The 24,746-nt window shown below is 34.3% G+C and overlaps 1 protein-coding gene, 1 long non-coding RNA gene and 1 other non-coding gene across 4 annotated transcripts; all 3 read left to right on the forward strand.

Annotated features, from left to right (window-relative positions):
• Window positions 1–292: 292 nt before the first annotated feature.
• LOC139858714 (uncharacterized) lies at window positions 293–1,689 on the forward strand. 2 transcript variants are annotated; one of them, XR_011763046.1, is made up of 3 exons: window positions 293–381; window positions 903–1,116; window positions 1,217–1,689. It is a non-coding gene; the product is annotated as an uncharacterized lncRNA (long non-coding RNA). The 2 variants fall into 2 exon arrangements; XR_011763047.1 differs by lacking the exon at window positions 293–381 and adding an exon at window positions 466–848.
• Window positions 1,690–10,965: 9,276 nt separating this feature from the next.
• Window positions 10,966–11,038, forward strand: TRNAE-CUC (transfer RNA glutamic acid (anticodon CUC)). The gene has a single exon. It is a non-coding gene; the product is annotated as a tRNA-Glu (tRNA).
• Window positions 11,039–11,065: 27 nt separating this feature from the next.
• LOC139858600 (uncharacterized) lies at window positions 11,066–13,544 on the forward strand. The gene is made up of 2 exons (XM_071847432.1): window positions 11,066–11,166; window positions 12,765–13,544. Exon 2 carries the CDS (start codon window positions 12,783–12,785, stop codon window positions 13,401–13,403), a length of 621 nt encoding a protein of 206 aa, XP_071703533.1. The 5' UTR covers window positions 11,066–11,166; window positions 12,765–12,782; the 3' UTR covers window positions 13,404–13,544.
• The last annotated feature ends 11,202 nt before the right edge of the window (window positions 13,545–24,746 follow it).

Here is a 24,746-nt window from a genome sequence, read left to right on the forward strand (position 1 = left end):
GCAGCGGGTATGGATTTAGGTAATAAAATGTATGAAGTTCTCTTGAAACATTCCGTATTAAGTTTGAAAATGTTGATCCATTAACAATCACATTATATGATAATGGTTGCTCATATTTTTTTAATTAGATATTGAGTATACATCATAATGATATATTGTTAAATATACATGATCATGGATGATGATAGTAGCTTTTTTTATTTATGTCCATAAACTGATAGACATGTTATGTAATGTTTATGTTAATATTTGTTGATATACAGAGTATTTCTTATTTATGATTGATGGATACATCTGCTTAAGAACAACGTATATTTCAGTGTGTTACATTCAACATAGCGACTTCAGAGAATGAGATAATATGTGAATTTCAACAAATATGTGAGTTTCTATTTTTTGCCATAGTTTTCTATACATAAAACCAAACAGGCTATTTGGGGGTGGCGGCAATCGAAATGGGAGAAAATGGGTAGTAGTTGGAATTATAAGATACTTAAACGTAGACAAATTAAGATTGAAACCGAAGCATGGGACAAGCTGCGAAAGAGTAAACGGAACTTTTGAATGATATGTGTGAACAGAAATTAGCACCTAATTTGCCTTATATGAAGTCATTGTTTCTTGGTTGGTTTGAACCATTATGTAAACGGATCATTCAAGATCAAGAATTGTGTAAACAGGGGAACCATAGGGCTCCTTATGCACCTTATTTTAATTTACTACCGGCCGATAAAATGGCGGTTATTACGATGCATAAGATTATGGGGTTGATTATGATTGGTGGGGAAAACGGTTGTGTGAGAGTTGTATCGGCTTCTTGTAGTGTTGGTGAAACGATTGAACAAGAGGTACGAATACGTTTAAAGTTTTGATTTTTGATGTTGTTGTTTGGTATGTATTAGATTAGGATACATAAATTCATGGAGAAAACGAAGAGTAAAAAAGGTTAAAAAGGCGAACGTTGAAGAAAACGTTGACGAGATTGTTAGGAAAGAACAAGAGGGATTACATAACAAAGTAACAAACTTGATGAAAAAACAGAAGTTGCAGGTTGTAGGGCATATCGTGAAGGGACATGATGATTCAAAACCATGGACACAACCTATTAAAGCTCAGGTTCATATTAAAATATTTTAACTGGTCATATATACATACTTGCATATGCATATAGTGATAATACTCATATATGTTGAGGCGTCCTTTTTATATTTTTCAGGTTGGAAGTCATTTAATTGAATTGTTGTTGCAGTCAGCTTATATACAGCCTCCACTTGATCAATTGGGTGGTGATATGCCACTCGAGATTAGACCTGCTTTGTTCATACGTTAAAAACGTCAGTAAAAGAAGAAAAGTAAGTGTTCATTCTCTTTAGGTTATAAAATGGGTGGAGGTGGCAAATGGGTAGGGTACGGATGGTCGAGTTGGGTCGACCAAATTGTTCACGAAGACATAATTAAATTAATAGATGATGTGTCAAAACGTGGTTATGTAAACTAAGTTAGTACAAGATATGTGATGTATAAAATTTGACTCATCTACATATATATATATTTATATAAGTTGTAGTGTATCTCACAGTGTCACGGCTAAATAAGAAAACAAGAACAAAAATAACAACAATTTGTGATGAAAATTGAAAGAGAGCGGTGGAAGGATAAATGTGGTTCATTTATTTCGATCATGTTAAGTACATCAATATCTGTAAAAACAACGAGAAGTTTCTTAATCGTTATCCGTGGTTTTGCAGGTCATTAAACTAAATAACTTTAACATTTACACTCACTCAATACCTAGAATATATCATTAAACTGTTTCGTTTAAACAAACCCGTGATTTCACGGGTCATTTCACTAGTATATATCATTTTACATGGAAGGAACTATTTAACATGAAACAATAGATAAACATGCAAAATATACTTCCTCATATTGTAAACCCAGTTAAATTAAACACCAAAAACATAATCTTAATTTCAACTTCAACAAAATAATGATGTATAAAACTAAGGTTAATTAAAAAGCAAAACCTTAATGAATTCCACCGATGGATCCACTTTCAATCATACGATGGAGCTTAGCATCCCCACCAAATTGTCCTCTTTAACTATTAAAGTCAACTACCTCATTCTCACTTGGTATAACATAGAAGATTTACAAACCTGATATTCAGAGTCTGCACCTGACGGATCGAGGTTCAAGACCTGGTTTCATTAAGTCGTTGTATTGTTCCGTGAATGTGAATATGTCTGTCTGAAAATGGTATATGTGTTGATATAAGTAATGAGTTAGAGTGGATATATTCTGGCCTTTTTAGCTTTTAGCAATCTGGGTGCTAACATAATATTTCTTCATCACATAAGCAATCCATTCTTCCTGTACAACAGCCATCTTACCACAAAAACATCTTGGAACAACATAAACCAAGAAAACATTTTTAATAACTAAAATTACAGAAAATATATCTCACAATCCCATTTTTTTCTTTATTTTTTCTAGATAAACCAATATCATCTCCAACTTCGCATTCATTATCACATCTAATTCGCCTTAAAACAGTACAAAAGTAAAAAATCGCTACAATAAATATTTAAAATACAATATTTTTAGTGGGATTTATTTGACCAATTACTAAATGGGTAAGAAATAAGATACAACAACCATTTCTAAATTAGTGGATATTCAGAGAACCATAAATTAATAAAATACATGGAACTATAAATAACAGCACAAAGATAAACTATTGATCAACAATTCCTAAACCGAACAACATATTGGAAATGATAGTAATAAGACAGCATAATCAATGCAACGTACCTTCTAAGTAAGAGCGGTTAGAGGGATAACCTGTCGACCCACCATTGTCACCTATACTCAGCAATGCATACTACATAGTACTTATTAAAGGTGTGAAAATACAAGCAGACACCCATATGATGTTGTGGTATAGAGAATCAGCGCAACGTTAAAAGTTACATTTACACAACACAAATGACCATTTAAAAATTGTTTTCTCATCAAATCGCCTACCTATTACAATCTTTAGAAGCCTGGTCTCCTAAAGCAGACAATCGCTTTTTATACGTATAATACAAACCTTTATTTTAAAAGCAATCTAAAATCTAAAATAATAAGGAGCCCCATAAAGTTTTGTTGTGCTAACCAAGTGGGCTCATGTGGCACACAATTGCATAAAAGTCGAACCTTTGATGCTTCGGAACCGATAATAATCAATATTTCTGTTATAATTCAGTAGGCTTATAACTACCTTTAGTGGTTTGATTCTTGATGTTATAATTCAGTAGGCTTATAACTACCTTTAGTGATTTGATTCTTGATTAAGAATACTAATAATGAAGTGTAAGAACAAAGATGATAATGGAGAGAAAGAAAGAAACACTTTGTAAGTGTGAGAAATGGTGCAAGTTTAGTGCTTGCATTCATGGCTATTTATAGCAAAAATATCACAAGTTTAGGTAATACAATAATATTACTTTTGTGTATCAATAATTGACTATCCATTTATATATATATATTTATATATTATAACACTCCCCCTTGGATAGCAATTTTGTTTGTTGAAGATCAACTGTAAGTTACTGCCTCGTTAAAAACCTTGCTAAAGAAAACCCAGTGGGAAAAAAACTTTAGCTAAGGGAAAAAGAGTGCAGCATGGAGTTGACTCCCCCTCAAGTAGACATCGCTTCAGTTGTTACATCTTTTGAACATGTCTCATACCAATGTTATGAACGTGTGTTCTGAAAATAGCAGTTGGAAGTGCTTTCGTGAAAAGATCAGCAGAGTTTTTGCTGGATTGAACATATCTCATTTCAATCTCGTTGTCCTTAATGAGATTTTGAGTGTATGAGAAGAATCTAGGAGGTATGTGTTTGGTTCGGTCACTTTTGATATACCCTTTTTTCATCTGTGCTATGCAAGCTGCATTATCTTCATAGATAATTGTTGGACTTTTATCGCGTTCTAGTCCACAAGAATCAGTAATGATTTGTGTCATTGATCTCAACCAAAAACATTCCCGAGTAGCTTCATGTAATGCAATCACTTCGGCATGATTTGATGATGTAGCAACAAGTGTTTGTTTTTGAGAACGCCATGATATTGCAGTACCTCCATTTAGAAATACATATCCAGTTTGAGATTTAGCTTTATGTGGATCAGATAAATAACCTGCATCAGCATAACCAACCAAATCTTGTTTTAATTCGTTAGAATAAAATAATCCTAAATCAGTAGTTCCTCGAAGGTATCGAAATATGTGTTTGATCCCATTCCAGTGTCTTTTGGTAGGAGCAGAGCTGAACCTTGCCAACAAATTAACTGCAAAAGAAATGTCAGGTCTTGTACAATTTGTAAGATACATAAGAGCTCCAATTGCACTAAGATATGGTACTTCTGGTCCAAGAATATCTTCATGATCTTCACATGGACGAAATGGATCAGTTTCAACATTGAGTGATCTAACAACCATAGGAGTACTTAATGGTTTTGCCTTGTCCATATTGAAACGTTTCAGAATCTTTTCAGTATATGTTGTTTGATGTACAAGTAAACCATTAGGCATATGCTCAATTTGTAAACCAAGGCAATACTTGGTTTTTCCGAGATCTTTCATTTCAAATTCTTTCTTTAGAAATTGAATGGCTTCATGGATCTCTTTATTTGTACCTATGATGTTAAGATCATCAACATAAACAGCTATGATCACATATCCGGATGTTGTTTTCTTAATGAAAACACAAGGACAAGTAAGGTTATTTGTATACCCTTTGCTTATCAAGTAATCACTTAATCGGTTATACCACATACGTCCCGATTGTTTTAACCCATATAAAGAACTTTGTAATTTAATCGAATACATTTCTTTGGGTTTTGCATTTGATGCTTCTGGTACCTTAAATCCTTCAGGTATCTTCATATATATATCACTATCAAGTGATCCATATAGATAAGCAGTCACAACATCCATGAGATGCATTTCTAAATTTTTAGAAACTACCAGGCTGATTAAGTATCTAAAAGTAATTGCATCCATAACAGGGGAATAAGTTTCTTCATAATCAATTCCCGGTCTTTGAGAAAAACCTTGAGCTACAAGTCTAGCTTTATACCTTGTAACTTCATTTTTCTCATTTCTTTTTCAGACAAAAATCCATCTGTATCCTACAGGTTTCACATCTTTAGGAGTGAGAATGATGGATCCGAAAACTTTTCTTTTATTGAGTGATTCTAATTCAGCTCGTATTGCTTCTTTCCATTGAGCCCAATCATGTCTATTTTGACATTCAACCATAAATGTTGGTTCTGGATCATCATCATTATTCATGATGTCATATGCAACATTAAATGAAAATTTCTCATCAAGATTTTTCATTTCATTTCGGTTCCATAATATTTTTGAATATGCATAATTGATTGCAATTTCTGTATTGACATCATCAATCTCCTCTGCAGTAGGAGTACTGATTTGTGGTTCTTCTTGAACACTTTCTTTTACTTCATTATCAGCTGATTTTCTTTTTCGAGGATTTTTATCCTTTGAACCAATTGGTCTTCCACGTTTCTGACGTGGCAAAGATTCATGAGTGACGTTATTGCCAGCTTTTGGAATTTCAATTCGAGCTGGAGTATTTACTGCTGGTATATATGATTTTGTCACCGTTTTTGTATTTGTAAATGCATCAGGCAATTGATTTGCAAGTTCTTGTATATGCATTATCTTTTGAACTTCTGTCTCGCATTCTTTTGTGCGAGGATCAAGATACTTTAATTGAGGTTCACACCATGAAACATCATTTTCTTTATTTTTCATTTCTCCCCCTAATCTTGGGAACAATGTTTCATTAAAATGACAATCAGCAAAACGTGCTGTAAAAACGTCACCTGTCATAGGTTCAATATACCTTAATATTGAAGATGTTTCATATCCAACATATATTCCCAACCTCCTTTGAGGACCCATTTTTGTACGTTGTGGTGTCGCAATTGGAACATATACTACACAACCAAATGTTCTAAGATGGGAAATATTTGGCTCTTGACCAAAAGCAAGTTGTAGGGGGGAATATTTATGACTTGCACTTGGTCTGATGCGAATCAATGCAGCAGCATGTAAAATTGCATGACCCCATATAGATACAGGGAGTTTTGTTCTCATTATCAATGATCTAGCGATTAACTGTAAACGTTTAATCAATGACTCGGCTAAACCATTTTGTGTATGCACATGAGCAACAGAATGTTCAATAACAATTCCTATAGACATGCAATAGTCATTAAATGCTTGAGATGTAAATTCACCAGCATTATCAAGTCTCACCCTTTTAATGGTGTAATCAGGAAAATGAGCTCTCAATTTAATAATTTGGGCAAGAAATTTTGCAAATGCCACATTATGGCTTGATAACAGACAAACATGAGACCATCTGATAGATGCGTCTATTAGAACCATGAAATATCTAAATGGTCTACATGGTGGATGAATTGGTCTACATATATCACCTTGAATTCTTTCAAGAAACATTGGTGATTCTTTCCCAACCTTAAGTGGTGAGGGTCTAGTTATCAATTTTCCAAGAGAGCAAGATGTACATGGAACCATTGTATCATGATGGATTTTTCTATCCTTTAGTGGATGTCCATGAGTACATTCAATAATCCTTTTCATCATTGTTGATCCTGGATGGCCTAATCTGTTATGCCATAAATTGAATACACCAGGATCAATATATTTTTCGTTAACTACCATATGTATTTCTGGTACATTTATATGTGTATAATGTAATCCAGAACTAAGTCTTGGCAGTTTTTCAACCACATGACTCTTGTCAGTGATACTTAAATATTTCTCATTTTCTGTTGTCACTGACTGATAATCATACCCGTTAAGGTATATGTCGGAGAAACTCAATAAATTTCTGCTTGACTTGGGAGAAAATAAGGCATCATTTATTAAAAATTTTGTACCATTTGGTAGTATGAAATTTGCCTTTCCTATCCCTTTTATCAAGTTAGCAGGTCCTGATATTGTATGTATAGTTCCTTCCGTTGGTTTTAGATCAATAAAATATTTCTCGGATTTAAGTATAGTGTGTGTAGTTCTACTGTCTGCTATACAGAGATCTCCACCACTTGATTGATGTTGTATTCCAGCAAAATTCATATTGAACTTCATATATAAGAAATAAATAGTGAGTACATTAATATTACACAATATTTTAAACGCAAATAGATAGTACTGAAACATTTAGCAAACATAATGACAAAGACAGACGATATTAAATCGTTTATTTTTCGAAAGACACACAACTTAAACATTCAAGAAATCTTCATATAAATCAGATGGTTTCTCAGTGACTGTTGGATCGACGTTATCCACAAAGTTTACTTCCTTTTCTTTATCTTTCAGCGAATCCTGATACATCTTAACAAGATGTTTAGATGTTCGGTAAGTATTAGTCCAGTGGCCCATTCTACCACATCTGTAGCAAGATTCTTCAGAATTTTTAGAAGAATTTTCTTCAACATCTTGTTTAGTGGGCTTGTTTTGTGGTTGATATTTATATTTTCGTGGATTATTATTTCTTTGACCACCACGGCCACGACCACGACCACGTCCTCGCCCATTATCATTACCATAAGGATGGTTTCTACCATAGTTATGGCTTTTGGCATGATGATGGTGATGGTTATTATAACCACGACCTTGCCCGCGTCCTTGTCCCTGTTTATAATTATTTGCAGTATTTGCTTCAGGGATTGCAAGTGTACCAGTAGGACGGGATTGCTGATTTTTCATTAATAGCTCATCATTTTGCTCTGCAACTAAGAGATATGAATTAAGTTCAGGATATGTTTTGAACTTTAGCATTCTCAAATTTCTTTGCACTGTGATGTTTGCAGCATTCATTGTGGAGAAAGTTTTCTCCATCATGTCTGCATCACTTATTTCATGTCCACAGAATTTAAGTTGTGAACATGTATTATACAGAGCTGAGCTATATTCATTTACTTTCTTAAAGTCTTGGAACCTTAATGTTCTCCATTGTTCCATAGCAGCTGGAAGTAAAATTTCTCTTTGATTATTGAATATGCTTTTGAGACCTTCCCATAAAACATGGGGATCTTCTACAGTCACATAATTATTTTGTATGCATTCATCAATATGTTGATGAATAAAGCAATATGCCGTTGCTTGTTCTTTTTCAGAACAAGTGTTGTTTTCATTTATGGCTTCAAGAATGCCCATTGATTTAAGATGCATTTTTACTTTTATAACCCATGGCATGTAGTTGTTTCCAGTTGATTCTAAAGGAGTAAATTTAAGCTTTTCCAGATTCGACATTTTATATTAAAACAAACAACATGATAAATTATAGTCACTTTATATTCATAAGTATATAAACATTAAACATAAATTTAATATAACATAAATGATAAGTAGGTGACAGTTTCGACCATATGTAAGCAATCATTAATAAATGTTATATAACATAAATATAAATATTAGTAAACATAAATGATAATTAGGCGACAGTGTCGGCCATATAAATGTTAGATAATAGAAATATAAATGTTAGTAACATAAATGATAATTAGGCGACAGTGTCGGCCATATAAATGTTAGATAATTGAAATATAAATGTTAGTAACATAAATGATAATTAGACGACAGTGTCGACCATATATTATTCAGGTGGTATAACCGACCATATATCATTTAGGTGGCAGAGCCAACCATAATTAGTATTAAGATTATCGTGCTGATAACGTGTTATAATTCAGTAGGCTTATAACTACCTTTAGTGGTTTGATTCTTGATGTTATAATTCAGTAGGCTTATAACTACCTTTAGTGATTTGATTCTTGATTAAGAATACTAATAATGAAGTGTAAGAACAAAGATGATAATGGAGAGAAAGAAAGAAACACTTTGTAAGTGTGAGAAATGGTGCAAGTTTAGTGCTTGCATTCATGGCTATTTATAGCAAAAATATCATAAGTTTAGGTAATACAATAATATTACTTTTGTGTATCAATAATTGACTATCCATTTATATATATATATATATTTATATATTATAACAATTTCATCGGTAATAATGATGATAATGAAGTAGGAAGGCGAATAACTTCTAATTAGGATACTTTAATATGACCATGAGTTAAGCAACATGAAAAGTTATATTCATAATAATACATTATTAGCATATTGTATTTATAAAAATTAGAGGACAACTGACCTAAAATGGGACCACTTTTTAGACATAACTAATGAACCTTTATATTTTCTTTTCAAACAACACACAAACCTGAAGAAGAATCTCAAGGTCTTCAACATACTGCAAAATAATAACCAAGTAAGCCAAGAGTTGAACAAAAGTAGTAACATACTAATATGGTTAAGAAGCAGTAATCTACTAATATGGCTAGTAACATAATTGCTTCGACCGATTACCCGCCTACATGTATTGGAACTATTAAAGAAGAGAAAATATGTTTTGGCCAACCCAACACATTCTGACCCGTACCCCATAATATTACCTATTTTGATCCAATCACACATTGATCTTTTACCCAACCGCCATAACTCACTCGTTTTTCTAAGAATATCCAACCTCCATAACTATTGATTTCCATGAACTACCTACACAGATACATCATAAAACCATTATAATTTCAAAAAATTACACTTTTTTCAACAGCAGTAAGGCATACAAATACATGCATTCAACACTACAAGATTTAATAGAGTACTAATGTCAAGCATTTCTATTTCAATATTTACTGAAGCATTTAATCAAACACTTGGACTACAATAATAGGAGTATAAACCGACATTTATTGGTAATAAAAATTATTTATTTTACAGAAACAACCACCTGCACTTACCTTATTAGGGATTTTGAAGAAGATTTGGCAGTCCATCCGCTGCACCTCAAACAGCTGCAGTCTACCACCGTCATTCACCGCCTCTTGAAACAGCCGTCGTCCACCGGTTTGATCTACGAACGAAGAACCTGTTCGAATCCATTACGAGCATATCTACGACAGCTAACTACCGATATAATCAAGTGAGTAGATGCATTAATAAATCGACTTAGTAGATGAAGAAAACCCTAATCTTTAATCGACAGCTTCGAAGTCCCACAATCGTTGATGGAACACATCGGTATTGTCAGTGGAAAAGAGAATATTAAAAGATGGAGATGCGTATGGTGTTTGTTGGGGATTTGTTGTAAGAGAGGGAGAGAAACCTGGGTGGTAAATACAGTGATAATGGAAACAGATGGAAGCTTATGCGGAGGTAAAATGACGGAAATGCACGCGGTTACTATTCATAGAGCTCCGCTGATATACTTATTACTACCCCCGTCTTATTCCAATAGTCCAGTATTCCATTTTGGGCTGTCCCAAATTAATAGTCCACTTCCATAAATAGAAAGGAAAGAAGATATTTCATTGGTGGATCTGGAGGGAGAAGATATTTCATTGGTGGAGAAATAAAGTTAGTGGGATTTCCTAAAACTGCGTGTTTTTTGTCTGTGGACTATTGGAATGAGACGGAGGTAGTAGAAATTAATAATATCATACTTAGATACTTGATAGACTACAAAATGTACTACAAAATTTTTAAAAAGCTCCACATCCACAAATCCAATAAATGAAAAGTGACCTGGTATACTCAGTTTAATTTGAATTAAGGAATATCGATATCATATCATATATCATATATCAATATATCAAAACATTAAAACATATGGTACTAATTTAATTATAGTAACTTTTACTTTAGTTAAATGTATTACTCAATTTTTTTTTTTTTTGTTTTTTTTTTCGCTATCGATCAAATATTCTGGATTCGCTTTAGGATCATTCAACGGAGGGTTAGGATCATGTAACTCATCACATTCAAATATTATATAAATTATCGTATAACCTAAGGCATGATCCGTTGTATTCTAGTTGGTTAGGATACTCGGCTCTCACCCGAGAGACCCGGGTTCAAGTCCCGGCAACGGAATTCATTTTTATTTCTACCAATTATAAACCCTAAATTCAGCGAGTCTACTCCAAAGTTAACCGTCTACTCCATTAGCTCTTTTCAGGTCCGCCATTTTTATTCATCCAATCTTCCTTCTGCTGCTGACGGTAACCTTTTTTCTCCTTTTATTTTTCCTTTCCAATATCCAATTTAGTATTAGTACCAATTTGATCGGATTAAATAAATAATTACTATCGAGAAAATTCTTTACTACTTATGGATTAAAGTTCACTCATATATTCATGTTTTTTCTTTTCTTTTTTTCAAATTACTTAACTCCTAGGCAGTTCTAACTAATCGACACTTAACACCTACACGTCTACCTAGGGTTTTATATTGATATTTTAAATTGGTGATTAATTGTGCTGGTTTTTTTTTATCGATATTTTGATTTGGTGATAAAATGTACTGAATTAAAAGAGTGTGGTACCTCGTTTGATCTGTTCTTGATATAATTTTATATAATTATAATTTATAATGATGGTTTATAAAAAAAAAAAAAACTTTAAAATCATGAGTTGTTGTGTGTGTATTTGAGATATATATATATATATATATATATGCCTTATGTTGTGCGGGTATTGGATAGTCTAGTTACTCCAGGTCCTGTAATAATTCAGATCGCATCCGTAAAATGTATGGAGTTGTTTTTGTTTGTTTTTTCGAAATTTTTTTAAATTCAGACGAGTCATGAGTTAAAATATGCCTTAAATGACGTGAGGCGTCATGTGATAAACTCAGATGATTTTGGATAATGGAGCAAATTTCCAGCAGTCATCTTTATTTCTCTTGTAGATGGATGAGGTTTCATCAATTAGTGATCTTGTATTCATATTTATCTCCACAGTCGAAGTCTTTTTTTTTTTTTTTTTTTTTTTTTTTTTTTTTTTGATGTTTGTTTGTTAAAATTGAAGTGATCTCTCCTGCTATGGTCTCTAAAACTCTATATGGATAAGTGATGGGGTTTGTTTGGTGATTATCGATCTGTTTTTATCATGTACTATTTGTCTAATCATCACTTAGGAATAATATTACGTATTGAATACATACATATGTATGTATTATTAGCCCCGGAATTCATTTAAAATCCTACACACACACACGATACATTTGTTTAGCTGTTTTATACCATCAATTAAGTAAAGAACATATCAAACAAAATCGTCTTCATGTTCTTAATGATCATCTAACCTAAAGGACGTGCAGCCAGGTATTACACCCTTACCAGTATGTTTAAACGAAACCGAATACATAGAGAAATCACATCAAACCAATATATACTAATTACTACCATAATGTTTAAACCATTCTATAAACATTAACTAATGTTCTTAAAAACCATAATTAGCGGGCCAGGTCTGACTTCGACCGATTTTTGACGGAGTTTTGACCAATTTATCAAGTAATCCCGAGTTTTGGCCGAGTCTGACTTAGTTTAGACCGAGTTTGACCAAGTATGACTGAGTACTCTGAGTTGCAAAAACTCATTACTCGTCGCCGAGTAATTCTGAGTTACAGTAATCAGACAAGAAAAACACTGTAGATTATAATTAGTAGAATTGGAAAATCTTCTATTACTGCTGCTTTTCCAAATTTTCTTTTTTCTTAATATAAGTTACTATTTCAACATCGAACCTTATACTTGTATTCTTATTGTAAGATTTCGAGATTACAGTTTAACAAGTTTAGTTGCATCATTTTTCAGCTCATAAACGACATTATAATGGAAGATAAGGACACGGATTCTGTTTCTCTTAGAAATGTTGACGTAAAGCTAAAGCAGGATGAATATGTACTCTCGGCTGAAGATTTAGCCTGGGCTGACTCATGCTTAAACGCAGATATCGAACTTTCAGAAACAAATATGGATTTACTAAAAGAAGCTTTACTTGATATTCTCGATCAACATTCTGAGCTTCTTGCCCCGTCTGCAAACGAGGATGACAACTCAAATGACATAAATGACCCCAGGATTATATCTTCAGTTGCAGACGAAGAAACAAGTCTTAATGATCATTTAGAGGAAGAAATAACTGATGTTTTATACTCGTTAAAGCAGCAACCTTTTCTTCCAAATTATAACGATGAGATGATGAAGATTCAGTTTTCTGACGATGATGATGGTGATGGATTTGTGTTGTCGGAAACTATGATTGAACCGTTGTGTGATGATATTTTTAAGGTGTGGGATTTGGACATTTCTGATGAAGAGGATGAACTTGAACAACAGTTGAAGGAGGCACTTTGTTTGAATCCAGGTACAAAAGTGGTTAAAAAGAAAGGTTTGGAAATGGAGTCGGTTGATAGTCTTGTTGAAAGTATTGCAGATCTTTGTTTAAAGTAAAGTAGTGGTGATTAGCAGTTATATTGTCATCTTTATGCAGATACTAATGTGTTTATTCTTGTTCTTTCTTGGTTTTTGATGGTATGAGTTTCAGCAGTATCACTTTTATGCTTCAGTTGGTGTAAACCTATTTAGCAAACAATTTCTATCATCTTTTGCATTATATTTTGTTATCTATAATATGATGATGAATACACCAACTGTTACTTAAAAAAAAAAAAAAAAAAAAAAAATGACAACAGTAATCCCCTTTTTCTCTTTTAGGATATCTGTGCCACTTGAATTTTAAAACCTTTTTTTCCGATCAGTTTATACTCCGGCAACTTTTAACTTTCATTTTACTCATCTTATATTTATCAACATCTCATCTTCTAATCGTTTAAGCCTTCACATATTTATGTTTTTATCTCTCTATTTTCAAAATACTCCTACCTCTCACTAGTTTCTTGCCGTTATAACCTAGTTGCCTCCGCCAGACTCCAGCACCCCACCGGAGGTCCGGCAATCTTCCTTTTTTCCATTCCTTTTACTTTTATTCACGTGGATCTGCATCTTGGAAGCCTTTTCGGACGGTTTCTTCACGTGGAGCTGCTGTTGTTTAATTGATATGGGTTCGTCGTTCCTTCTTACTCAGTTTCGGGTTAGACCGATCTGATGTTGTTTTCGCCTTAGCGGTTTTCATTTGAGCTGCTAAGCGCCAAAAAATTAGGTGTCTGGGGGTTTCTTCCGGTTGATTCTTGACTGTCCGAGGGTTGGGTTTTAGCGGATTAGGTAGTTTAAGTGACCGTTTAGGTTTCTTGGATTTATTGGCCATCGGGGGTTTCTTCTAGTCTTCTGGTTGCGGTCTCGAGGCGGGTGTTCTTGGAATCTTGGGTTGCCCGATGTGCGGATTTGTTTTGGGTTCTTGACGGTTTGGGAGGCTCAGGTTGGCTAAGAGGGAGGGTCACGCTTGCTGAATTCCGTTTAGGTGAAAACATTTTTTGAGATTTGGTGGTCTTGGTGGCAGTTACAACAACAATTCAAGAACAAGCAACAAATTCACCTTATTGGTTGGGAGTTCTGCTTGCCTCCCGATTTTTCAATGTACCATTGTATGTATTGTGTAATGGTCTCAATGACGTTTCATGTTGGACGCTAGTGTTGTTTCTCAAACAGATTGATATGTGTCACCTTGTAACGCTCCAGATCATTAGATCTCTTCTTTATCTATATGTTATATATGTCTTCGCCAAAATAAATAAAAAAAGAATACACCAATTGTTCACCCCAAATTTAAGTTTGAATTTAACCAGGGGATTTTTGTCAATCAACATTTCTTGTATAGATGTAAAATACTGATTGGTTGGCTTTAAAAAAGAAAATAAAAGATAATTGAAGACCTATTATGGAGTTACTGATGTTTTATTATATTCCTTGAAAGAACAACATTTTTTTTCCCAAATTATAACGATGCGATGATGAAAATTCAATTTCAATGATTATGATGATGATTACGGATTTGTGTTGTCGGAAAGTATGAGTGAATTGTTTTACTTCTGAAAAAGTATGAAAAAGTGTAGATCCGACCTAAAGCGGATTAGACACTGAAATTGTGTCCGTTAAAAGTGATTCTGAATTTATCTGTTATTTATTTCAACCTAATGTTTTCAATTACGAAATTCAATTTAAACCAAAAGATAGATCACACAAGAAAAACACTTTAGATTAATAGTCGCGAAAGAATTCGTGTTGCCATAATGAAATAAACTCTATAATATATATAATATCACTAGTTTTATGAGCCCGTGCGTTGCACGATATTTGTATAAATTAGTAGTTGATAACTGTAACGACCCGACTTTTTCGACTTGCTTTTGTGCTTGTTACTTTCTGCGAAACTGTGTATTTGTGCGTACTGAACTATATTATATTCTGGGATCTTATTTCATGATTAATTACTTTCGTTTATACCATACAACATGCCATTAAGTACTTAGTTACTTAACTTGATCCTCGGATGCTTTTACGACCGTTAGTGTCACTTGACGTGGAGAACGAGCTATATGTTTTGGTACACGTTTGAATTTTGTCGTAATTGAAATATTATGACTACGAAATACTAATTGTTATTTTCTAATAACAATTACTTGGGCTTTTGGTTGCTTAACTACGCTTAGTAATTTACTTATGTTCACTAGTTAGTCTTGTTGGACTTTTTACCTTGTTGAACTCAAGCCCACCCTACTCTAGCTAATGGACTATTTAATTAGCCCAATTTTAATAAGTTTATGACCCATATAAATGTAAGACAAATGCCCATTTATTAGAGAGAACATACTAGCATTTTTGTTAACCATAATCACAATTGTTGCATGGGATCCTAACATAAGCATCAACTTTAGACAACCATTAACCAAAAAGCAAAAGTTTGTCCCCCTTGTCCCCCCCCCCCCCCCCCCCCCCCCCCCCCCGCATGGCCGACGGCCACCACCACCTTGCCACCCCATCACCTCCTATAAATACCATGCTAATTCCTCACATTTCACACTTGATCTCATTCACAATTTACACACACTTACTCTCTAATTCTCTCTCTAGTCTTTCTCACTCTAAAAAGTGTAAGTTTTAAATTTTCTTCTTCTTCTTCTTCTTCTTCTTCTTCTTCTTCTTCTTCTTCTTCTTCTTCTTCTTAATGTCGACATCATCATCATCATTAAAGGATCTAGCTTTTTAGCTTTTTAGCTTTTTGATCTTGTTATATCTTGTAGATTCAAACTTGGGTTTGAATCCTTCAAGAACATGAAAGATTCAAGCTTTCTAGCTTTGAATCTTCATTTACTTGTTAGATCTAGGTTTTCTAGCCTATGATTTCTTTATTTTGTTATAAAGATCAAAACTTGTGTTTATGATCTTCATGTAACTTGAATATCTAGTCTTTTGCTTTAAGGATCTTCAAGAACATTAAAGATCCAAGCTTTCTAGCTTAGGGTTTCATTATTTTGTTAAAGATCTTAGTTTTTTAGCTTATGGTCTCATTACTTTCACTAGATCTTAGCTTTCTAGCTTATGGTCTCATTAATCTTGTAAAGATCCAAGCTTTCTAGCTTAGGGTCTTCTTAATACTTGATATCTAAGTTATTATTGTAGATCTCATTTACTTGGAACCTTTTTGTGATTGTTGTGATGATAAAGATCAAGTCTTCATCATCACATATGATGAAGATGCATAAAATTGTATAAAAAGGACAAAGGTTGAAGCTTTATAGGATTTATGCAATAAAGAGGCAACCTTGATGTTCAAAACTTGTAGAATGATAGCTTTTACTCTTAGTTGTATATTGATGGTTGAAACTTGGTCAAAGTGATGCTAAAACATCAAAGAGTTGTACACTTGAAGCATACACGCATCAAGGATGAGAACCGTGATGAGCATCAAGCACCAAGAAATCCACCGGAGCACTTGTTTGCTGTTTTTTGGAGTCTGATCAGACTCTTGGACTTCTGGAAAATTTATTTTCAGATATTTCGTTTCGAGTAGATGACTTTTCGTTTAGGCCTCTCCTAAATTCGATATACGGTTTAGGATTTATAGCCTTCCGAAAGTCACTACGCCTTTGTAACGACGTGATGAAAATTCTGACCTACTCGCACTTAAACCGTCGCCACGGTCAAAAGAAGACGAGTTAGGTTCTGAAAATTGGACAGCGGTTAGAGGACTCACATACGGAGCCTTGGCCACTGACCACGCGTCTTTTTGTTTTCTATAGAGGTCGTAGCAGCTGTCCGAAATCAGCCTTTTGTTTCGATCTCTATTCTTGTTGAAAACTTACTTTATCTTTTACGAATGATGATGACGATGATGATGTTTAGGACTTTACTTACGTACTTTTAAACCTTTTGGGACAATATACTGACTTAGTGACCTTTGACTTAGGTTGACGACCTTTCGGACCGACTTACTACCTGCATACTTTTCATATCGACTTTACTGCTTATTCACTGTGAGTTATAGCTTCCCTTTTTAGTTGACACATGAGATGATTGATTTTGCAAAATTTCCAATTTGATTTTACGTTCTTTTGCATCATACTCACTTAAATCAGGTTTAGGACTTGTGTGTTGTGTGGACTTAACTGATGTCGTTAAAAGACTCGCTTTTGAAGTTTTTGTCATTAGAATCATAGGAATCTTTTCAGTTGACACAGAACCATCGGGACAATGAACCTTTTTAACAACAAATTGAGTTGTAGAAACAACTTTTGAACCACGATTGCCAAATTGAGAACGTAGAGGATTTTTAAGAATAGTAATGGGTTTTACATCCTTAGATGTTGTTGTTCCCTTCCCCTTCTTAGTAATCCCACCAATACATTCAAGCACATTGGTTGCAACATTAGACGATTGCTTAAGTGTGTTAGCCTGTTTCAGTTGAATTATCTTTTGTTTTAAGCTTTTAATCTCAAGACATAATTCTTCAGCAGAAACTATCACTTCACCCTCCTTAAAAGCATAGGTACATTCTTTCTTAGGCAGTGAAGGCAATTTATCACACAAAGCAAGCATTTGTTCTAATGATTGGCACTTAAATTGCAAGTCAATATTCTCCTGTTCTAGTTGAGCTACTATACGATTCAAATTACGTACAGCAGGTAAATGCAAATAATAATCGTGCAAAGGATCAAGTTGACTTTCAAAATCTATCAAAGGTTCAATGATTGGTTCATTATGAGGTTCTACTTTTTCATCTAAAGACTTTTGACCTAGAGATTCTGTCTTAAAGAAAATAGTTAGTTCATATGCTAGGTCTTCACGGAAAACATTATCAGAACATGCAGGTAAAGTAGGTAGAATTGGTTTCACATCAAAAGTTGATTCATCAAACACCTCATCTATGTTAACAATGCTAGAACTAGGTTTATTAAACACTTCATTCTCAAGCATTAAAATGTATTTCTCTAGCATGAGTGTAGGAATGTAAACCAATCTACGTGTCGGCACATAATTAGCACATTGCACATTCTTTTCAGTTTCAACAAGTTCCTTCAAGAAATCAGGATTTGATTTACCCATTTTTGTATTAATTTTCTCATACATTAAGCTAATTTGATGGTATTTTTTAGATTTGAAATTAACAATAATATCATCAAAATCAGCATCAGAAGAATGCACAAAATGTGGTGGTAAACCAGCTTGAAAGTAATCAGAATGATATAATCCTGGAATCTTTTTGGAAGCTCCATCTAAGATCTTAGGATCTTCATAACCCAACCCCCACTTTTCACCATGAATCGTTTTTGGTCTATTCATGAAAATCGTTTGTTTTGAAAGTTCCATATCCATGATAGCTTTGGATTGCTCTATTCGATAGAGTTTCTCCTCATATCGAGCAAGTTGTGCTTTCATTTGAACAGACTCTTTTGACAACGAAGAAATTTCAGTGTCTTTTTCAATTATGGCGTTTTCCAAATGAACTTTTTCTGCAAGTCGTTCAGATTTTAAATCAGAAAGATCTTTTTCTAAGAATTGAACTTTTTTGGCAAGTCGTTCAGATTTTAAACGATAATCAGTTCGTTCGACTTTAATCGGATGAATTGTCTTTTTAAAATCTTCCAACTCAGTTTCCATAGAGTTGAGTTGGAGAGTCAATCGTTGGACATCCGTTTGTAATTTGGATGAGGAAGGTCTGGTCTCATTTAGTTTGATTTTATCTTTTAAAATCTTGTTTTCAGATTTTAAGCCTTTGACTTCTTTTGACATTGAGACCAGATTCTTCATCAAGTCATTTTGCATTTTTATAAAATCAGGTGAGATTTCGGTTGATTGTACCTCATCATCGTCAGATGTTGAGTCAGAACTCTCCAACGCTTCCTTAGCTTTGATGAGCTTAGTCACCTTGCAGACATTTGCATGTTCCACCTCTGAGTCTGAATCATCAGTCCAGTTAAACCAAGTATCATCAACCGGTTTCAGCTCTCCCCCAGTTTCCACAATCTTAGCCATCAACATTTTCTTCTTGTAGTAAGCTGCATCCTTCTTCTTAGGAATCTTGCACTCACGAGAGTAATGACCAGCTTTGCCACAATTGAAACAGATTGAATCTTCCTTCTTGGAATCATTAGCACGTTGCTGTTTGGATTGATCAGCTTTCTTGTAGTACGAGGAAGATGATGAGTGTTTGCATTGATTGCTTGATTTGCCTTTAAACTTATGTTTGTTCAAGGCATTTGTGAACATGACTGCCATCTTGACTAATTTAAGGTGAGAATCATCAACATCAGAAAGATTCAACTCTTCAGAATCAGTTGATTCTTCAATAAGCACTTTCTTGGACAAGCTTTTGGAAGTCGTAAATGATTTGCTCTTCTTTTTGGCAATTAGGGTAAGAGGATCGCTCGGAGAAGACTCTTTCCTTCCTTCTTGAAGTTTAGACACCTCAGGTTGGTAATGCATAAGAACTCCAACAAGCTCATGAATAGTCAACTTGTCAATCTCTTTGGTAGATCGAACAATGGTTCCATAAGGAAGCCAATCAGCATTGAGCTTTTTGAGGAATTTCATGTTGACTTCAGCATGTACTTTTACAATCTTACACCTTTTCAACTCATTGAGAACACCATCGAAACGACGGTAGGTATCCTTGAGTTGTTCTTCTGGTTCCTGCTTGAAATCTTCATACAATCCCAGAGCCTTATTCAATTTAGTAACGTCTGACATGTCATAACCTTCTTGTTGTCGTTTGATATCATCCCATATATCTTTTGTAGTAGTGTTGCTATCAACATTTTCAAATATCTCATATGGGATAGCTTGCATGACAATATTCTTAGCCTCTATGTCACCCTGAGCTCTTTCACGTTTATCACCAGAAAGTTCATAGACTGGAATTGGCATACCAGTATCCGGATGAAAATCAACAACTGGACCATCTCTCAGAGAAGCCCATATATGTTTAGCTTTCTCACCCTTATAGTCTATGTACTGAGTGATACGATGAAGCCACTGAGTGTACTCGCCATCAAACAACATTGGAGGTCGGGAATCTGATCCAATGATAAGAGTATCTTGTGTAGACATCTTAAATTGAGGTAGATTCGGTATAGATTCGGTATTAAACACAATCTATGATCAGGGTTCAGTATAAAATCTAACAAGAATGTCAGATTCGGTACAGTAGCAGATTCGGTAAGTGGTTCGGTACTGTAGCAGATTCGGTAACAATTCGGTAAACCAGATTCTGTATCAGAAACTGATAAAAATTACAAGTAACACAACCAAATTCGGTATGGATTCGGTAACCACACAACTTGAAGCCTCAGAATACTTAAAACTAAAGAATTAAGTGAAACCGAGATTCTGATTCGGTAAATGACTCGGTAACCTTGAATTAGATTCGGTAACCTTGCTGCACAAGAACACAAGTTAGTAAAAAACAGAATATCAATGATACCAAAGATTTAGGATACCTAATGTCAACTGTAGCAGTTGACAATACCGAGTCTAAGTCTAAAACTTAGAAATATAACAGAATCATTTCTCAAACCACACCAATTAGCTGCGTATGATCAAACCGAATGTGATAGAATCACAAACACACCACAATCTGCAACACTTAAGATGAATTTTCAGTAATGAAGCAGATTCGGTATGACAGTTACGATACCGAGTGTTGATCAAATCTTCAAAACTTGAAGAATTGGAGAAATTGAACCGACAGAAATGTGATTTAACACCTCACGAACACAACTGAATCTTTAAATCTTCACAAAACTCCAGAATCAAGCTTGAATTAAGCAATACCGAGAGTTTTAGCCACAAACTCTAAAAATCAACTTGATTCTCCATAATTGAAGTTAAAAAGCTGTAATGATGATCGAAACTCTTTCTAATAGACCTAATACAACTTCGCTGAACTTATCACAAGAATCTGAATGTCAGATTATCAAATTCGATAATACCGAATCTGATTCATTTTACCGAGAGTATTCAGATTCTGTAATCTACAATCTCTGGATCGATATAGTGATGTAGAATCACTTCCTGGAAGCCCTGATACCAAATGATAGGTCAGATCATGATGAGATTGAGAGAAATGATAAAATAGAGTGAGATTCAGTATGTAGGAAGGAGACTCAGTATGAGAGAGAATCGGTAAAATTACATTCCACAGCTTCTAGAACTCATTTACAATGCAATGGCTATCTAATTAGGACTACTTAGGTTCCTTATATAGCCCTCTTCTAAGGAACCTTCATTTAAGCTTAATTCACATTAACACTATACAACTTCGGGGTCCTAACAATGCCAATTTAGTGGTGCGCCGAAGGAAGATCCAAATGAACATCTTCGAACCTTTAATAGGATTTGTACTTTATTCAAAATAAGAGAAGTGGAGGATGAACAGATTTATCTCATGTTATTTCCCTGGACTTTTAAGGGAGAAGCCAAAGATTGGTTAGAATCGTTACCTGAAGGGGCGATTGATACATGGGGTGTTTTAGTTGAATATTTTCTTAAAAAATTATTTCCGGCATCTAAAGCCGTAAGACTACAAGGAGAAATTGTTACGTTCACGCAGAAGCCAAATGAAACTTTATATGAAGCGTGGACAAGATTTGGAAAGTTATTGAGAGGATGTCCGCAACATGGTTTAGAAACTTATCAAATAGTACAAATATTCTACCAAGGATGCGACATCACTACATGAAAAGACATCGATATAGCAGCTGGTGGTTCCATTATGAAGAAAACCACAACTGAAGCTTACAAAATTATTGATAACACTGCTTCCCACTCACATGAGTGGCACCAAGAAAAAGATATCGTTAGATCATCTAAAGCAGCTAGAGCCGATTCTAGCCATGACTTCGATTCCATTTCTGCAAAGATAGATGCTGTCAAGAGACGAATGGAAAAGATGACTAAAGATATTCGCTCAATACGAATTAGTTGTGAGCAGTGTGGAGGACCACATTTGACAAAAGATTGTCTCAGTATTGAACAAACAATGGAACAAAGAGAGAATGTTTCATACATGAACCAAAGCCCTGGAAATAATTATCAACCGCCAAGACCAATCTACAATCAAAATCAAAATTATAACCGAAATGTTCCATACAACAATCAACAAGGTCCTAGCAATCAACAAGTATCCAATAATACTTACAATCAGCAAAGACATATTTTTCAAAACAAACCACCACAAACCGATGATAAAAAGCCAAATTTAGAAGACATGATGTCGAAGCTAGTTGAATCTCAAACGCAGTTTTTCACATCTCAGAAACAAACTAATGAACAAAATGCCCAAGCATTTAGAAATCAACAAGCTTCTATTCAAAATTTGGAACAAGAAGTAAGTAACCTATCAAGGTTGATAGGTGAAAGAAAACCGGGGAGTCTACCTAGTGATACAAATGCTAACCCCCGGAATGAAACAGCTAAAGCCATTACCACAAGAAGTGGTATTACACTTAAACCACCTGAAATACCTTTAATTTCTGATGACGCTATTCCTACTCCACAAGAACCACAATCTGAGCAAGATAAGGAAACAGAACCGGTAGTTGAAAAAGTTAATGAAGATAACACAGTTGAGGCTAAACCTTATGTTAAACCATACCAACCACCACTTCCTTACCCGAGTAAAATGAGAAAAGAAAGACTTGAAGTCGAGCAATCTAAATTCTTGGATATGTTTAAACAAATAAATGTAAATCTTCCTTTCATTGATGTGATTTCAGGAATGCTAAGATATGTTAAATTCTTGAAAGATCTAATCACAAATAAAAAGAAAATGGAAGAAATCTCGGCTGTTACAATGAATGCTAATTGTTCTGCAGTGTTGTTGAATAAGATACCAGAAAAATTATCAGATCCAGGAAGTTTCACAATTTCATGTTTTCTGGGTACTCTTAGTTCAATAGAAGCATTGGCAGACTTAGGTGCTAGTATAAATTTAATGCCGTATTTAGTATACGCTAAACTAGACCTTGGAGAATTAAAACCAACACGAATAAGCATACAACTAGCCGATCGATCAGTAAAATATCCTAGAGGGATAATGGAGAACATGCTAGTTAAAGTTGGTACTTTAGTATTTCCAGTAGATTTTGTTATTCTGGACATGGAAGAAGATTCTAGAGTTCCTCTTATATTAGGAAGACCATTCTTAAACACGGCTAAAGCAATAATAGACGTGTTCGGTAAGAAACTGATCCTAAGTATAGAGGATGAGAGTGTTACCTTTTCTATGGATAGAGCCATGCAACAACTGCAATCTGCAGATGATACATGTTATTATATTCAAACTATAGATTCACATGCAGAATTGTTAGAAGAATTTCCAGAATTACAAGGAACAGGAGAATGTTCTTTAGGAGAAGGAACTGAACCAATTGATGAAGCTGAAATGTTAGCTACACTTGTGGCTAATGAATATGAACCAACAACAGAAGAACTTTAAATGCTAAAAGAGGAAGACATATATCGATACAAATCATCGATAGAAGAACCACCAATATTAGAGTTAAAACCACTTCCAACTCATTTGGAATATGCTTATTTACATGGTGAATCTGAATTACCTGTAATAATATCATCTTCTCTTACAGAAAATGAAAAATCTCAACTCATTTCTGTGCTAAAAGCTCATAAACCAGCTATTGCATGGAAGATTCATGATATTAAAGGCATAAGTCCTTCGTATTGCACACATAAAATCCTTATAGAAGAAGGTCATAAAACGTATGTGCAACGCCAACGAAGACTAAATCCAAATATGCAAGATGTTGTTAAGAAAGAAATTATTAAACTACTAGATGCAGGTTTAATTTATCTAATCTCTGATAGTCCATGGGTAAGCCCAGTTCAATGCGTACCTAAGAAGGGTGGCAAGACTGTCATCACAAATGAGAAAAATGAGCTTATTCCTACTAGGACTGTAACATGATGGTGCGTTTGTATTGATTATAGAAAATTAAATGACGCAACCAGAAAAGATCACTTTCCCTTACCTTTCATTGATCAAATGTTAGAAAGATTAGCCAGAAATAGTTACTATTGTTTTCTTGATGGTTTTCGGATATTTTCAAATTCCAATAGCACCCGAGGATCAAGAGAAAACCACGTTCACATGCCCTTATGGTACTTTTGCTTACAAACGCATGCCATTTGGACTTTGCAATGCCCCTGCAACCTTACAAAGGTGCATGATGGCAATTTTTCACGACATGATAGAAGAATGCATGGAAGTTTTCATGGATGACTTTTTAGTCTTTGGTGAAACTTTTGAAACCTGTATAGTTAATCTTGAATGAATGCTTATTAGATGCGAACAATCAAATCTAGTACTTAATTGGGAGAAAT

This window comes from Rutidosis leptorrhynchoides, chromosome 7 (assembly GCF_046630445.1).
Source record: "Rutidosis leptorrhynchoides isolate AG116_Rl617_1_P2 chromosome 7, CSIRO_AGI_Rlap_v1, whole genome shotgun sequence".
Classification (NCBI taxonomy): domain Eukaryota; kingdom Viridiplantae; phylum Streptophyta; class Magnoliopsida; order Asterales; family Asteraceae; genus Rutidosis; species Rutidosis leptorrhynchoides.

Bases quoted from the DNA above. Each gene is read 5' to 3' on its own strand.
- LOC139858600 (XM_071847432.1), top strand. From the start codon at position 12,783: ATGGAAGATAAGGACACGGATTCTGTTTCTCTTAGAAATGTTGACGTA.